The sequence below is a fragment of the Rattus rattus genome, chromosome 6 (assembly GCF_011064425.1).
Source record: "Rattus rattus isolate New Zealand chromosome 6, Rrattus_CSIRO_v1, whole genome shotgun sequence".
NCBI classification, from domain to species: Eukaryota; Metazoa; Chordata; class Mammalia; order Rodentia; family Muridae; genus Rattus; species Rattus rattus.
Genome location: NC_046159.1, coordinates 78,571,971 through 78,589,819, shown reverse-complemented (window position 1 = coordinate 78,589,819; position 17,849 = coordinate 78,571,971). Strand labels below are relative to the sequence as shown.

General features: G+C 38.2%; 1 protein-coding gene across 2 annotated transcripts in view; it reads left to right on the top strand.

Annotated features, from left to right (window-relative positions):
• The window catches only part of Grid2 (glutamate ionotropic receptor delta type subunit 2), a 1,431,657-nt gene that overhangs the window by 805,316 nt on the left and 608,492 nt on the right, over nt 1-17,849 (top strand). For both annotated transcript variants that reach the window (XM_032906395.1, XM_032906394.1), the window contains exon 5: nt 14,019-14,072. In XM_032906395.1, coding sequence (XP_032762286.1) covers nt 14,019-14,072 — 54 coding nt within the window. The remainder of the gene's footprint in view (nt 1-14,018; nt 14,073-17,849) is intronic.

The window sequence follows — 17,849 nt, the reverse complement described above, 5'->3', positions numbered from 1 at the left end:
CTTTAATTTGTTAAGTAGAAGCATACCCATGCCAGATCATTGTAGTCTGTTTCTGACTAAGCTCTTTATAAAGGGATGGGTAATAGCATTATCCACAGAGTCCTCAGTATGGCATCAGGAGACACTTCTTAAAAGAATACATTCACAGCTCTCATGATAGACCTTCTAACTCAGTAGTGGGTCCAGCAGAATTATTTACAAAGTTCTTTATGTGGTTCTCAGATATGCTAAAGGGAGAGATTATAATGTTAAGTGTAAAGAATTCTCAATATGCTGCACATAGTTTTACTGGCATTTTGAGAGTGTGCTAATGGTTTACAATAGGAAGTACAATTATAGAATAGGTTATGAATCACTTTAATGTCTCAAGAATTTTGTTCTTAAGATTCTCACTCCACGTTAGGAACCATTGTCTTTTATGGGATGAATTGTGTTTATTTGTGAGGGAAGGCTGACTCAGTTTAAATTACAGGAACAGATCCTGAGACAAGTATTTTTATAGAGATGGCTCGTTAAGGAGACACTTCCAGAAAGTACAGGGAGAAACCATAAGGACAAAAGAATAAGATTGTCTTACCAGGAATGGAGTCTGAATATAGGCAAATGGGGCTCCACCACAGGAAGATGCTTGTTCAAAAAAAAAAAAAACCTGCCTCAGAAAGGGCTTGTGGTCTAATGCATAGAAGCCAATAGTCAGCTTTTGACAAAAAGAAAAGCTTGAAATCATGAAATCAAGTCAACCAAAAGGAAGGCAGAAGCTGAAGAAGAAGAAAGCTGTAATGTGCATTGGATCAGCTTGGGGTAGGTGAATTTGTAGAGAGAGAAGGGAGATGCTGGTTGCTGTGTGGATATTGAGAAGTAGATGTTAGACTTCTTTTTCATACCTGTATATGTTCATGTCACCTCTGCATAGTTTACATGACTCTTTTCAGCTGTGGAGGCGGGGTTACTATAATGGTCTGTCTGGGTGATCTAAAGCTTACGACATCGAAAGCCATAAATCACAAGAGTTGTTTGCTTCTGTATGTCTCTATTCTTTGAAGCTAAATTGTCCCCTGAGTGGATTCTGAGGTTTCCTGAATGAAATATTAAGTACATTGCATTGGAGAATGAATGTCCGGGTGTACACAGGCTTTAGAGATTTTAGAGTTGCTCGGCATGAAGATGAAGATGAAGGCATTCATCTGCTTCCCCACTGTGCTCCGAGCTCAACAACCCCCGTGCTGCTCTGTTTCTAGCACGTGATTGAGTTTACTTCAGCAGTTAGTATATGCTTACCCGTCACATTCTAGCTTGACTGCTCTGAATGAGAAATGCTCTGTTCTCTTCAGATTGGGGAAGGGCAGAAATCCACAGTTTGGGAATAATCTGTAACTGATGAGCTTTGTCCAGTTTTGTTATGTTATAATGAGCAGAATTACTTGTGACCCTATTAGGAAGACCGGATAATTCAACTGGCTGAAGTTGGAGCATTAGAATGTCACTGACTGGGAGAATGCAAGAAGAATAAAACTAAGTTTATAAAAAAAAGAACTTGTAGTCATAATTAAGTAAATGTTAGAAGTCATTCATTTGCAGTCACACCAAAAAAATCACATAGTGTGCATTCTATAAGGCAACACAGACTATTTTGCATAAAGAATGTGTTTATAAACATGTACAGACAGAGGGTATTGTGTAAAATGTTTAAGAACAAGCAGACATAAAGTTACCAGTAGCATAGAATCACTACCAAATTTCAGCTGACTTTGTATATGTCTGCCTCATGTGATCATGGCACAGGTTGCTGTGTCAAGTACTGAACTTCTTTTCTGCATGTAGTAGAACTTTGTTTGAGCAGATAGCAGTTAGTGCTTTGGTTCCAAGTGGCACTTTGTTACTAACATTTCTAATACCATACATACGGTGATTTGTCAGTGGTAAGAAAAGGTAGCTTATATCCATTATCCTGAAATAGCGCAGACGGAGAAAGCCAGTCACTTAGAACTCTGAATAATGTTCATCGTGCCTAGCTCAACATCATAACAACTGATTTTACTGTCAACTGTGAAGACTGTTTTAATGGAGAAAGAATGACTCCGGACACCTAAAAATAAGGGAAAGTATCAGTTTTGATTACTTAATTCAAAGCTTTAATGGTCAAGTTTTCATTAAGCATAAATGTTTTGAGGATGACAGACACCACAAATAGTTTTAGGTGATGGACTTGGAAGTTTACATTTTGTATTTGGATTCTGTGTCTTTGGACAAATTGGAACCAATGAGAATTACATTGACATCTTTCAATTCCAAAATCACTGATATAATACTCTTGAAACTTCTAGAAAGCAAAGTCTCTATGCAATGTATAATGAGCTAAAAGATAGACAAAATGTTGAGTGACATACGTCTTACAATGAGTAATATAGCAGTGTGCAGTAATCAGCTTCACCAACAATGAGTTATGAATGTTGCAGGACAGAATCAAGCTACATACAAATGCTTTCACCACTTTATGAAAATCAGTAAACCCATTAACTGCCCACATGCAGACACTTAGTGTTTAATTTGCATTTTGGTTTTTAGCATAATCGTTGGGAATCATTGTCCAATTTCTTCTCTCCCAGCATTCTACCCTTCCTTGTGTGGCAGCACTGCAAATTTCTGCTGTGATGGAATTACAGTAATAAATAGCTTTCTTTGGATAAGGACCGGATAGAGAAACACATATAAGGAGGCGTAGTGTAAAAGACACATGCATGGGTAGTTAAACTGAACAGATACATGTATAAAGCGTTTAGTCTGTTGATCATTGTAGCAGAAAGAATGTCCAATCCTAAAAAGGAGGTGAGGACAGAGAATCGCCAAGAACAGATGTTCTTACACCAGGTCAGCACAAATGGGCATGTGGTGAAGCAGTAGACTCACTGTTTGAACTGCTCAGATTATTTAATGCTTCACTGCTTACCTCTTGGAGATGGAGAGATATTCATAAGTTACCACGGAATGATATAAATGAGAACTGCAGTGTGCCCTCACATTGTTCTGCAACCTTCAGCTTAACTACAGCTCTCATTTTGAAAACCTGCATAATAGTTTCTGCAACAGTAAGAAACAGAGCTAGGAGAACATTTTCATATAAAAAGCTATGAAAATCACTGCCTGCTACTTAAGCCTAATCTTAGGACTTCAGTGAGTTACTCGAGGTTTTGTTCCCTCAGTTTCTTTTACTTTTCTTCTATTTATTTTTTTTTTCGATTTCATGAGTGTTTTTCTGCCTGTATGTATTTGTACAGTGTGAGTATAGAACACACAGAATCCAGAAGAGAACTTCAGATATCTAATAACTGGAGGTTAAGATAGTTATGAGCTGCTATGTTGGTTCTGGGAACCATGTCTGGGTCACTGGCCAGAGTAGCAAGTGCTCTTAACCACTGAGTCATCTCCAGCCCTTTATATACCTATGCGTGCATTTATTTATATATAAATATTTTATATAAATATGTAATATATAAAATATATGTGTATTGTATGACTTAAATAATACAGATACTGGGAATTTGACAAGATATATACATATATATATACATAAAATTAATCTTCATACTCACATAAAATTTGGGGGAGACAAAGCTTGCAGACACACACAGAATGTGTGCATGCCATATAATTTAATACTCAGAGCATCCATATGCATGATTATCTAGTCCCTGATACATACTAAGTACTCAATACATATTAAATTACATTATTTGATTACTGATGCACTGCAAAAATTGTTTACTAAATTATACTTAGTAATTTCTGTGTTGACCTTAGCACCATGTTTATGGAAATCCTGCTTTGTGGATATAATTACTGATTGGAGATGAGGGCACACCAGTGGTGAAGATGGCGTTTCTCTTAGGGAGCTTCAAAAAGGGAGTGGAAGAGTACATAAAATGATGCCTGTCCTCTCAACTACTTGCATAAGCACAATTCCCTTGAGGATAATGGGGTCAGAGACTCAGGCAAACACAAAGGAGGAAGAAAATTGCATTGTACAACAGACATAGGGAAGACAGATAGTTACTATGTGACAAATGGTTGTCTATGTAGGATAAAGCAGAAATGCAAGTCGTGACCCAAGGGTGTGAAAACTCACTGCGTGAAGGGCACGCGTGACTCTGAATAGTATTTGTCACTGAGAACCTCTCTTATATTCTCTCTCCCTTTCTCTTCTTCCGTTTCCCCCTTCCTTTGGCTGTTATTTGTCATTGAGAATCTCTCTTATATTCTCTCTCCCTTTCTATTCTTCCGTTTCCCCCTTCCCTTATGTCTTTCTGTTCTCCTTGCTTCAAGTCAGGAAAAAAAACACTTTATAAATCTTACCAGTTAAGTATCAATATTCACCAAACTGTCATTTTAAATCTTGATCAAACTCCCATTAAAGGTTTGCTCATTTATGCTGTCAGTCACACTTAGGAACTAATGTATCCTACCATTGATCATTTGACTATTAAAAATAAATAAACACTGTAATTGCATTTCCTGGTTTGTCTAAAAGTAGCCATGTTAGAATGGGGTGAAAGGAAAAAGGAAGTGCTATTCTTCATCAGAATCTGAGAAATAGTTTTGGGGTCTGAGGAGTCTCTCTCTTAGTAGAGTGCTTCACGTACACATAGGAGTCCCTGACTTTGGGTGGTCTGTGTCTGTGTAAGAAACCAGATGTGGAATTTTATATTTATAATTCCAGAGTTCAGGAGGTGGAAACAGGGGGATCCCTGGGGCTTACTTGACTAGGTGGCCTGACTGAATCAGAGAGGTCCACATGCAGCTGGGCATGGTGGTATATGCTTTTAATCCCAGCACTTGGTAGGTAGAGATAGGAGGAGCTCTGTCAGTTCCAGGACAGCCAGAACTAGTTAGAGAAACCCTGCCCCACGACACACACATAAAATAGAGGGATCTAGAGAGATGTTAGAAAGTTGTCTCAGAAATTAACAGCACCGGCTACTCTTTCTGACGATTTGAGCTCAATTCTTCAGTTGGTCACAACTGTCTCAAATCCTAGGTCCAGGCTGTATAGTGACTTTTACTAACCTGTGCAAGTACTAGGAATGTACAAATATATATATATATATATATTTGTAGGAAAAATCAAAAGCCAATTCTGATCTTCCCATGCACAAGTATACTCATACACAAACACATGCAAGCAAAACACACACACACAATCTTGGAACAATAGGCCTTTGATTGATACAGCCAAGATACAAGAATCCTACAATATCAATAGAAATCCCAAAAGAATTAAAAATAAGTATAATTATATAGAAGCAAAAGTAATTTAAATTATTATTAAATTTAATTATTTTAAAAATAATTAAAAATAGAAACAAATATGATAACAGCCATCTATATCCTAACACATGCGATCTGGGAGAAAGAAGCCAATCTCAGCTATGGAGTGAATTCACGGCCAAGCAGACAAACCTCAAATGTATTTAAAAGAGAAGTAAAACAATAGTACAGTAATCCATTGACCTAACAATAATCATTAAACCTTTATAGTCTCATCAAAGCATTGAAGTGTTGAATTTACTTCTAACCACTGTTCAGTCTTTGTTGGACCATACAGGACACGGGAAGACAGTCTATGCCATGTGATGAAAGCAGTGGATTTCCTTGGATCAGCACACATCTTTACACATTGAAAAACAGTTGGTATCACAGCGTTGGCCAGCTCGCTGCTGTGGCATGATTCCATCTCCCAGGGGGTGTGGGAAGACCCAAGTGCACAGAAGAAACAATAAATCTAGCAAATCCATTTATGAAATAACTTTGGCAGGGATGGCTAGAGGATTTGGATGGAAGTATTCGTGATCTTCCAGCTGGAAGATGAAAGCCCAGCTTCCAAAGCAAAAGGCAGAAAGTGGGATGGCAGAGAATAGCTGCTTGGAGGTAACAGAAGAGAGCGGGGCTCCATGCTGAGCACATGGAACCACTGACAAGACAAGGGGCTGTGGAACAGCCCCCTACTGCCCAGTAGAAACGTGAGGATTTCTGCTGCCATCTGCTCGATCAACTTGGGATGTAGATTCTTTGTGCCTGAGCACTTTACTGCTTTCTTATACTTGTTTCTGTGCTAGGGAGAAGACCATGGCTAATACAAAAGGATGGTTAGAAAAATGATACTCACAAGTACCTTAATGTGAATGTGTTTGCTGAGCCTTAGGAAGAGTAGAGCAATGTGATCTCTGAACTCAGATGCATTGAGCTGTGGTCCTGTTGACCTACATAGACCATTAGGGCAGCTGGAATGAGCTCCAAACAAAAATAAAAGTCGCGTATATCTACTTTATACCCTTTTACCCTCTTTATATACTTTATTGAAGAGAATACAGTGATTTGGTCTGGGGTAGTGATAAATCTTTAAAAGCTGCTCTATGCTCCCGATGGGTGCGTGTGCGTCTCTGTACCCACCCAAGAGCTCTGGATTCATGAATGAAAAGACACACATGCACGCACGCACGCACGCATGCACACACGCACGCACACACTCATGCATGCAACCTTTATATTTAATGAGCCTTAACTTGATCGACGGCTGGGTAATTCCAAACCTCCCGGCAACTAACACACACTCCCCTCTGGTATTCCTGAGTTAACACTTTCTAAATCTATATTTTACCTTTGTTGCCCTGTTTTCTTCTAGGCAGCAATCCCATGGGACCACTTCCCCTTTGCTTCTTCATTTGGGCCATCTCACCCTCCCGCTTCTTTCTGGTATGGTATGGTCTGGTCCCATGGTGGAATCTGTTCTTCTCGTCCCCCGAGTTTCTTGCTCAGCAATTCTAAATTCCCAATCAGAGCCAACTGGGCACAGGCTTCTTTTAACCTACTTGAGGGACATTGCAGACAACTTTTTTGGGTAACACAATAAACATGAGCATACAAGTCGCTATAGTGTGTTTTATACAAAACAAACAAACAAAAACCGGAAGGAAAGTGGTATCGCCGTTTGGTTTAAACCATTATGTCTGACTCGGGACTTACATGAAGTAGCAGTTCACCAGTTGTTCTTGCTTTGTGGAAACAGGTCAGCGCGTTGGCTGTGCATTCTCTAGGGCTACTATGGGACGCTGCTCAGATCGCAAAGAATTTCAACGAATTTTAGACATTATAGAACTGTATGGGTATCTTGACATCGTTTCTAGTTGGCAGCTCTTGAAATGTTTTAATCACACAAGATCTACAGTAGGGAAAAAAGTTCTTTGTGAAATTCATTTGGAATTTTGTCATTCCAAATATCGTGCACTGGAGACCATTAACATATGTTTAGACACAAGTAGCTGATATCCATTGTAATCTTAGTGTTGTCTTCAATCTCTTAACCTCCTGACGGTAGTGCTATGTGGGGACAGTTTTATCCATATTGACAAAGAGAACCTGAAGCTCACTAGCTTGATAGTTTGTGGAAGGATACATGAAGAAACAAAATGAGTGCACTGATTCTGATTTTAAAAGTCCATGTTTATGACTCTATGGCTTCACTACATAATCTAAAATTGTATCCCGTCTTAGTGACTTTCGTGGTCATTATACTTCTGAGTGGATGTTCAGGCTTTGAGGAGCAATGCAGCAATAGCATGTGCTTAGCTTTATTTTTCAATGTATCTGGTGGCAAAGCATCGAAGAACTGTTGCATGGAAGGTAGTTCTAGCAATGCTGAACAAGTTTTATTATCACCAGTCAGGAGCAGGGAGAGAGTAGCTCTTATACATTTCTCTGGCTACTTCTTCTGGAATAAGTCCTGGGTGGGACCTTTTGCAGAGGCCTTGCCCTTACTGGCTTCCCTCTTGTGTCTGGTGTAGGTCGGAATACAGAAGCAAACACCGGCTGTCCTGGCTGCCGGGGTGTATCACAAACCTTTGTATAATAGTCAGTGCATCCTGGGAAGGAAACAAATGTAATTTAGTGGAGCCACAAGCTTGAGTGAAATAACAGCATGTTGCTGTTATTGTTTAGTCAATTAAATTGTCCTCTGTACTTGTAGGATCTGTTCTGCATTTAATCCCAGTGAGAGACACACTCTGGCAGCGTGGTTGATGTCTTTGCTTCGGATTGTGTTACTTAGCACAGCTAAAGATTTGAGAGCGAACATCAGAAGACATGATGATAAATTGTTGGACCTTACTAAAGACTCAGAAGTCCTAAGGTCTTGCCAGTGACAGATGGTCTGTCCTTACTCATGGCTCGTCTCCCTGACAGGACTTGATTCCTCTGTCACCTTCTTTTTAGCGGAATTCACTTAAAGTAAGCTCAGCCTGGTAGAAGGTGGAAAGGTCGCCTTTGTTATAATTACATTGCTAAACGTAGAAGTGGACCACAGCACCGCACTGCATGTGAGACCTGCTCTTTACACACACCTAAATACCCATGTCTAATGCAGAAAAAAGACTTATGGGGTGAGGATATTCAAAACAGATCTCCAAGAAAAGCCTCTGTTTCCATATCTCCTGTTCCTCTGCTGAGTTCAGTTGCTGTTCCTGCTGGATAGCTTTGCTCTGATTTGCTTTTCCCCTAAAGTTTGCTGTTTGCTTTGGGTTGCCAAGAGGAATGCAGTCTTTTAGGCACTTTTTCTGTGTCATCATGGTAATACATGCTATTATTGAATTACGAATATTTTATTATCACCTCACAATTTTGATATTTTACTTAAAAAAACACAACTTGAAGTTACTAATAATCCACACAATGAGCCCTGAGAATTTTAACAATAATGTGTTGGATATCAGAGAAGTCCTATTATTTTTTTTTTTAAAGCGCGTGTTAGGAGGGGAATTTCAATCCAATTCCAGTAAAATGTAAACTGTGCTATTTAAGTAAGAAAGATATGAATATATATATATATATATATATAATACTTTTTTAGTTGCTGCGTCAAAACAAGAACAAAAACATTGACAAAAAACTACTTAAGGGAGAAGGGTTTTGTTTTGATACCGTGTTTAAGAAGCAACACTGCCCACTTTAACAGGGAAGCCAGAGAGGAAGTAGTATGGCAGCCAATGAGGATGTATCAGAAGTCAGGAAGCAGAAATGCAATGGGGTGGGGAGCTGCTCAAGCCTGGTGCCTGCAGAAGCCAGAAGGGACATTAGATCCCCTTGGTCTGGGATTGAAGGCAGTTGTGAGCTGCAGTGTGAGCATTCACTGGCAGCATATCCTCTTAATTTCTGAGCTGACGCTCTAGACTCCCATGTGTATTTAAATCAGTATGACTTTATATTTATTCTTAAAACATGGGATCCCTTAGTGGAGGCATAAAATTCTGTGTTCCCAGACCATGAGATGATGCCGCATGTATTCATGGCTGGTCTTTCCACCTAAGTTGAACCTGTTGGGAAACAACCTCATAGATATACCTGGAATGTGTTTCCATGGCAATTATAAATCCAGTCAAGTTGTTGAAGAGAATACATCATTGGAGAAAAATTTCTTTCTTAAATGAATTGTATCATAACTATAGAAATAAATATAAAGAATTTAGAAATTCTAGGTTGCCCCAAAATAATTAAAATAGTAATATCTTAAATCCAGAATTTGGTCCTTTAATTCAGCAGCGCCACTAGCGTGACACAGCATTACTGAAACTTAAATGTTTTTACATGGAAAGGGGTTAATGTTACTAAAAGTATTTAAATTATCATGTAAACCATTGCGGATACCCAGTGGTCATTTCTCATTCCTTAGCGACACTTAGTTCCAAAGTTGCTTGTTTTTAAATATGTCTCCCTTAAGAATGAGCACTGTCATCTGGGGCTGCTAACCTGTGAGAAGGATAACACTGTTACCCTGCTTCTCCTTTCATTCACTGGTGGGTCTCCGCCTCTGTGATAAGCCACCTGTGCCTTCTACTGTAACTCATGTCATCATCATTCAAGTTCCTAAGGTACAGACCGTTGAGCTCCAACCTCTTTATGCCCCTTTCCAAACTGTATTTGTAATCAGTTTAAAATGTCACCTTCTTTCAGTAGCATTCAGTTAAAAAATATCCAAGATTCTATGTGATCTTATTATTAATTCATGAACAAATTAACCTTGACCTAAAGGAATCCTATTCCTCTTTTAGTGCACATTTCTCCAGATAACGCTTTGTATGCATTATAGTTTTTTAAAGCTTCTTTGAAATATGGTGCTTCAGTACTTCATGGATTTGTATGTATAAATATTCTTTATTATATGATTAAAAGGACAGGGAATCTCTGACTTTTCATTACTAAGTATCATTCTAATAGCAATTGATTTCTTTCTACAAAGAAAAATGCCCCTGTAGAAGGAAATGTCAAATATTTAATATCTACTAAAATGTCCACCATGCAATCTGTAATTTTCATATCAAGTCTTTATTAATCACAGAAGCTCAAGTTATGTTAGTAATTATGTTAATTATAATTTAAGAATGTAAAAAGGTACAGAGCAAACATTAGTATCAATGTTTTACTTTAGACAAAAGATGCTGAATTACTGTAAAAAAGTAGGCCCAAAATGTAATGTCTCATATTACATTACAATGTAACAGCAAGAAATGTGGAGAAAAATTATTTTCTGTGCCAGAGACAATGTGACTTTCTAAGTATTCCTGGGCATGACACAGTGTCCACACGATACAAGGTATAGCAGACAAGCACAAGCAAGTGGTCAGAAACACACAGGCTTTAGTATGCGGGCACAGGCACATAGGTTTGGAAGTGTCCTGCACCACTTCTGCTCACATTATCGGGGCTGGAATCAGAGGTGTGGCTTTGAAGGAATGATATGAAACTAGTGATTTTAAAACAGTATCGCAGGGAAACAGTAGAGAACTTGCCAACTTGAAAGGTAGAAAGGGAGGTTAAAAGCACTGTCTTCTACAGCACATGAGGCATGTGGATGGAATAATCATACATGCTCAAACACAGGGTCACAGAGTTGCCCACTTATGACAAAGAGGTCTCAGCTAATAAGAAAGGTAACTGATTGTTTGTATGCAGTAGATGCTAATAATGTTTTCCTTGTTTCAAATGTATACTGCTAACATGATTTTGTATTGTAATACTCCTGGGGTAGAAAATAGTAAAGCAGAGTACTTCTCTACTGTTCGTGAGGAACGTGGACTACACCATGGTCTGGGATGAGAGGCTTGGGTCTAGGATAAGACACTTGCATCACGGGCCGGGATGCTATGGTTACCTTTCCTCTTTGTGGAAGCTTCATACTGTTCTGTGTTTTATTTCAAACCGTGGTGTAAAATATTACTTTCACTTTTTCCGTAAACTATTTACGCTATCATTTAGTAGTCCCTCAGTCCTGAAATAAAAAAAAAAATAACAATATCTATATGCACTGTAGAGTTCTCCTACTTGGATTTTCTCAACCTGTCCACATGGCACAGATAATCATTTTAAAGGGAAATTTTACCTAAATTACTTTGTTTTTCTATTTTGCCACTGATATTATTTTGAAGTGCTTTCAGTCTGCACTACCTGTGGCTTGGCCTTAATCTTTCTCATTCATATTTTAAATGTAAGGTTTTCTCCCATATGAAGAAGCATCTTGACTTCTTATACGGAGATAGATTTTTCGAACACCCAAATGTTGGGTTTATCCCTTTTTTAATTCTGGTGGAATGTCGACTTATTTTCTAATGTTTTTCATTGTTATTAAATCATTGATATGCCTCTATAAATATTAATGAAGACAATTAAAAATTTAAAAAACTTTGCTATTACTGATATAAAGTTAAAAGTTTTTCCTATAATTAAAACTGGGCATTGCTACATATGATATGCTCCATAAAATTTTTTACCTAGGAGCTGGGGAGATAGATAGCTCAGTGGTTAAGAGCACTGACTGCTCTTCCAGAGGTCCTGAGTTCAATTCCCAGCAACCACATGGTGGCTCACAACCATCTGTAATGGAGTCTGATGCCCTCTTCTCGGATGTCTAAAGAGAGCAACAGTGTACTCACATACATAAAATAAATGAATATTTTCTTTTAAATTTCACTTAGAAGTGATTATATATATATACATATATATGTACCCTAAAAACAGAAATAAACCTGAAAGTAAAAAATAAGCCTTCATTTTCTTCAATATTCATAATTTGTATTATTCATCAAGTTCATGGGGTTCAAATGACATATTAAAGTAAAATATATTAAAATAGTATAATATATCTGTTGCTGTAAAAATAAAAAGTGGTGGAATCGGTTCCCGGAGATAGCCTGCAGTCTGGTTCCTGCTAATTCTGGCTCCAGAGGGTCATTGGAACTAGCGCTAATTTATCTCAGCGGCTCCACGCTCGCTGCCCCCAAGTACTTTCTGACCCTCTGGCAATGAGCCATTCCAACACAGCATTCTGTCAGGCCACCACCCTCACTCACAGCACTCTTGGGTGGCTTCCACCATGCCAGGCATACACATCCCAATTCAGAGAAGGATTCGTTGTCTCTTGCCACACTTTTGAACTCAATTAAGTCGCCACATGAGAGAATACATCACACAATATCCTCTGAACCAATTAATAAGATATAATTTGTCCATCTAGATAACACAAAGACCTGTACACACCCATCCCTTAATAATAGTCATAACAACCTGTAATATGCACAGAGAGGAATCTTAACATCTGCTGCCATATTCTCTCAGCTCTCTCCTCTGGCCTCCTCTGCCTTTCTAAAACTTTTCTCCTGCCCAACCTTCCTTTTTGTCCAATGACAAGCCTCGTTCTACCCTGTACCTGCCTTCACCTGCATAATGACATCAACCTACATATATCAATATTAAAAATAAGTGCAAATAATTGTATATTTGAATTGAAAAAATCAAACAGTATAAAATACATGAATACAATTACATTTCTTCTTATTCAATACACTTTTGAAGCAATGTTACTTCACAGGACAAAGAACAACCCCCAAATACAGCTCGCACTTTGAAACATCCTTGGTAGTTCATAGAAAACATCTACACTTGAGACAGAGTCTAGTCTATAAATACTACCACTAAAATACAGTAATGATTTATTACAAAGCAGTGTCACTTGGACTGTGAAAACATGTCTTAGAAAATGTGTAATAAGAATATGTACAATGAAAACCTTGTTACAAAAGCAACACCTCTATCCGACACACACACACACACACACACTCACACACACACAATCAAATCTATACATACTGACACACAAATACACACATACACACACACACACAGAGGCAGAGAGATGCATTACACTTATATGCTCAGATAAGCTTATTTTTGGCCTATGCCAAATATTCAAAGTTCATCAGTCAAGATCACTCTCCCACCAGGCATGGTGGTCTATACCCTTAATCTCTTTCACTTGAGGAACACGTGCAAAATATGTGCGAGTTCAAGGCAAGGTTTATATCATACTGTATATCACTAGCCAGGGTTACATAGTGATATCCTGTTTCAAAAAAAAAAAAGATTGTTACTTAACATATTGTTTCTTTGTTTTAGATATAATACATTGTGAATGCAATATGAATTGCTTTTCTCTATTTTACAGTTTAACCTAGAACAGAATCTACTTCAAATGCATGCCACAAAACCATTTTTCACCACAGAGTTCGGTCAAAACAGTAATATACACACTGAGATGATAAAAACATTAAGTTGTGACTGAATGAGATTGTAGTACTACTTAAATATTTATTACACAGATCATAGCACTGAGATGTATTAGGACTAGGAATATGTAAGAGATTCGAAATCTGTTCAATCTAAAAACTTTATTGTTTAAATGTTTTTCTTTTTTAAATTTGCATGTTTCTATCCTTGGTGAATGCCGTTTTCGAGCTTATTTAGCCTGTCCCCAGTGTCTGCCAGCAAACCCTGCTGTATCTACCCTGCTGTGCTGATAGCGGTCCATCTGTAGCTGATCCAAGACTTTCCTAACAGTGCTTTGTCCATTAACGGAGTGGGTCCGCTTAGAGTGGCTCCTTCTTCATGATTAATGCTGATGACTTGCTTCTTTTCCCTTCTAGGTGGTGGAGACTAATCTGGTTGCTTTTGACTGTCACTGGATCATCATCAATGAGGTAAGGCACACCCCACCTCTCCTATCAACAGCCACTTTTTCACACATGGAGTTTCCAAAGGCCCTCACCTCTAAGAGGGAGCGAGCAGGAAGCAAAGGCTCAGTGTACTGCATGAATGCTCTATAGTAAAAATAGAAACAAGTTTTTATCAGCATTAAGTAATGGAGAAAGCCTTCCCACTGAGCATCCATCTTTTAGCTTTTCTAGTTGCACACTGCCTAGTTAAAAGACATCATCTATAGGAAAAGTTCAGTTCTTCTTTGTAACCAATGTAAATCTCCCAGGGGAGAGTCTGTGTTCCATTTGTATTTAATGTCTCCTTAAAAAATTTTTTTGTATCTGTCTCCCTACTCAAGGATTTAATGGTTCAGCATATGAACATGAATCAAAAAAGCACAAGTTATTTTCCCCCTCAAAGATATACAACTGTTTTTAAAATCCAAAGACTGTCAAACTCCTTTAGATTCTTTTCCTAACATTTTGCAAAGGTAATACAAAGGACTGAGAGTGTGTTGCAAATCAAAGAAAGTTATTTTCTTAGTATTTGCCAGTCAGGATCAGCAAAGACAGCAACAGACCAGATGTGGACGAATAGGTGACAGAACCTTACAGCACGATATGACCTCGGAATGAGATGTTGTCCAACTCTGCCTACACTTTATAAATAGAAAGTGAATTACTTATGTACCAATACTATTCTTGGAATTATAGGGTGATGAAGTTGTTTTAGGGACAACAAAGCTTTTTGAATAAAAATTTTGTTTTACAGCCGAGAAAACAAATAAAATAGATTTCACCTTGGATGGTTATTTGTTACAATGTACTTATTGTATAAACGGATAACATGACCTCTCCATGGTAAGGTTAAAGGGAAAATTTTTTACCATAGATATAAGAAATAGAGCAACCAGAGGCATTTGTAAAAGTCCAGAGCAGAGAAATAATATGTAGTGAACATAGCCAGCAGACTAGATCTGACCAGGAAAGAAGAGAGAGAGAAAGAGAGAAGAGGGAAAAGAGTGAAAGGGAGTTACAGAAAGAGACACAGAGAGAAACAGAGAGAGACACAGACAGACAAAGATAGACAGATAGAAGAGAGATGGAGGAAGTTTGAGAAATAGCAGGTTTAAAACGTGAATGAGTAGAGAATGAGTACCCATGGAAGCCAGTGAGCTGGAGGGAGTTTAGGGTAAGAAGATGAGAAAAGGTAGGATACTGGCATGGACTTTGAACTGTGTCACAAGTACTTTTGATGCTCAGGGAGCCTGAAGGCCAGCATGTACTTCAGTACACTAATAGGCACTAAGATAGCCATTTGTCCATTCTTCTGTGATAAGGGAAATAAATGTCTCCATTTAGTAAAGGAAAACTGGATTGGCAAGTTCCTGTGGGCTGCTGACTTCTCTAACCACCAGAAATCCTCCTGAAATCAAGGACTGCCTTTGGAGTCTGGAGACCTAGTATTTGCTATGGACTTAATACTTGCAACCTTCCTGGAAAATACATGTATCTTCTCCGCTGGAGTTTATTAAAAGAATTCAATAAGGTTCTATCCTAACAAAGCCTGAGGAGTGACTCAAAAACTGCCCCACAGTAGCCACCTCTTCCTGTTCCACCTCGGTATCACTCTCCTGTAACTTGGTTGACTATGAAAGTGGCAAGGTGTGTGTGTGTGTGTGTGTGTCTGTGTGTGTGTGTGTGTGTGTGTGTGTGTGTGTGTGTGTGTGTGGCTCTGTAAGAGTTAAATGCTTTTCCTCTCCAAATGGAAAAGTAAAATGCAAATGTTTCGCCTACACAGGCTTTAGTCTTTATAGCTCAGAGGAAGGATACTGAAGCCATCACACCATCCTGGGAGTGCCAGGCTTTAGGCTGCATGGTTTGTCACTGTGTTCCTTATGCATTTTCCTTGAGATTCCTACAGGCAGGGTGGGTGCATGAGCTCTCTTACAATGACCTTCTGAAAGTGCCTATTCCTTTCATCTAAGTGATTTGCATCAGACAAAAAAGAAAGAAACACTGAAAAGAATTTAGTGAGCTTTCAGAAACGTTCAGATAGGCATTTTTGTTTTTCTAAAAGGAAACTAAAGTTTGAAGAAACTAAAAAAAATACCAAGTATTTAAAATATTTTTAAGGAGAAATAATGAGATTTTTAACAGCAGTCTTACCAATGAAAAGTTTCATTTGTTTTTGGCTTTGTTTTGAATTATACTTTTGAAATCTCTTTTCTTCATTTTAATTATTTTGTATATTTCTTTTTGTTTGCAAATAAAAATCCCTTTTCATCTCTTACATGACTTCTCTTAAAAGACCACATGGGTTTCGTGCTGTGGATCAGACAGGGAGCTTCTACTTGTGTCCACAAAGCAGGCTGGGAAGCAAAAAGAAAAAAAAATGGCTTCTTACCTCCTTAGTGGGTGATCAAACAAATGAATGCAATCTTTTAAAAGGAAGGCCATTTTAGCCTATCTTTTGGAGAGACTGTGGGAAGAACCCTTGCACTGTTTCCTTTTCCATCTCCAAAGTTGCTCCTCACCGTGATACTTGAATCCTGAAAGCAAACAGGAGTAAAACAACAAAATAGGACAGGCCATTCAAAGCCAACTAGAACTTCATGGGAAAGTTCCCCTTCATATTATAAGCTATATTATACAGACATAGAAGAGTAGACTAACATGTATGGGATCTTAGCTACAGTGTTGCAAAACAAACTATCCAATAAACAAAGCAGCTTCACTTGTCATTGAACACTCATTCAATGTTAGCACTACAGAAGGTGATAGAAAACTTCAATTCTTTCTTCAACCTGAAGACTCTACTGTGAATGTTTCCAAGGATAGACCATCACTGGCTTGAAAGCTTTAGTGCATTTTACTCCTGGTCATACGTTTTTAGTCCTTGACAGAAGTGCCATTTCTCTCTAGCAAGTCAATATCATTTAGAACAAAAATAAAGTGTTCATAACCCATGCCATTTACATCAGCTACTGGTTTTATCTGAACCAAACAGAAACACAAAGAATGAACTCGTTTGAAAGGAAAAGGATTATCAGACGGTACATCCAAGGTCAGTGCTCTCTTACAATTCAGGTCCACCCAGCCACCTCATTCTCTTGAAGTGTACTTCAGAAATCTGAACCACATCCTTCTCTCCCATGTTTGTTTGTCTTCCCATTTACATGCTTCCTATAAAAATTAATAGAAGCATGGTGATTTAATCCTATTTCAATAAACGGTGAAAATATGGATATTTCAAATTTGTTAAAAAGGCAGAGTACCAACAAAGCCCTCACAGACCTGTTAATGCCCATTTGACGGAACATGAAGAAAGTGATTTTGTCTACTTCACTTTGCATAACTATGGTTTAGTAATTAATTTTAAAACAGGTTGCAAAAATTTATTTAATCTTATTGCACCAATAGTTCTATAGAGAGGGATTATAAATCAACGTCGACGTTATGCATTATGGCACAAGTTGTAGAAACTTGAAAACAATATATTTCATTTTAATTTGCATCAGGTACCCTGTACTAATGAGAGGCTGTACAGCTCACAGGGTGTAATCAATCAAATTAGGGCTTGGTGATAGTGTTTCTAGTATTCCGTGCTCAGTGGGTCTGTTTCACAACAGACTTCTGTATCAGTAGTAGCTTCCCTTTACGGCTTTAAAGCAAATGACTTGGTGCTTTATTTGTTTTACAAAAGCCAGAACTTAGCTAGGAAGCTCATCTACTTCAGTGGCCATCCTTGTAACTCCTGAGTTCCTGGTGATGCTGACT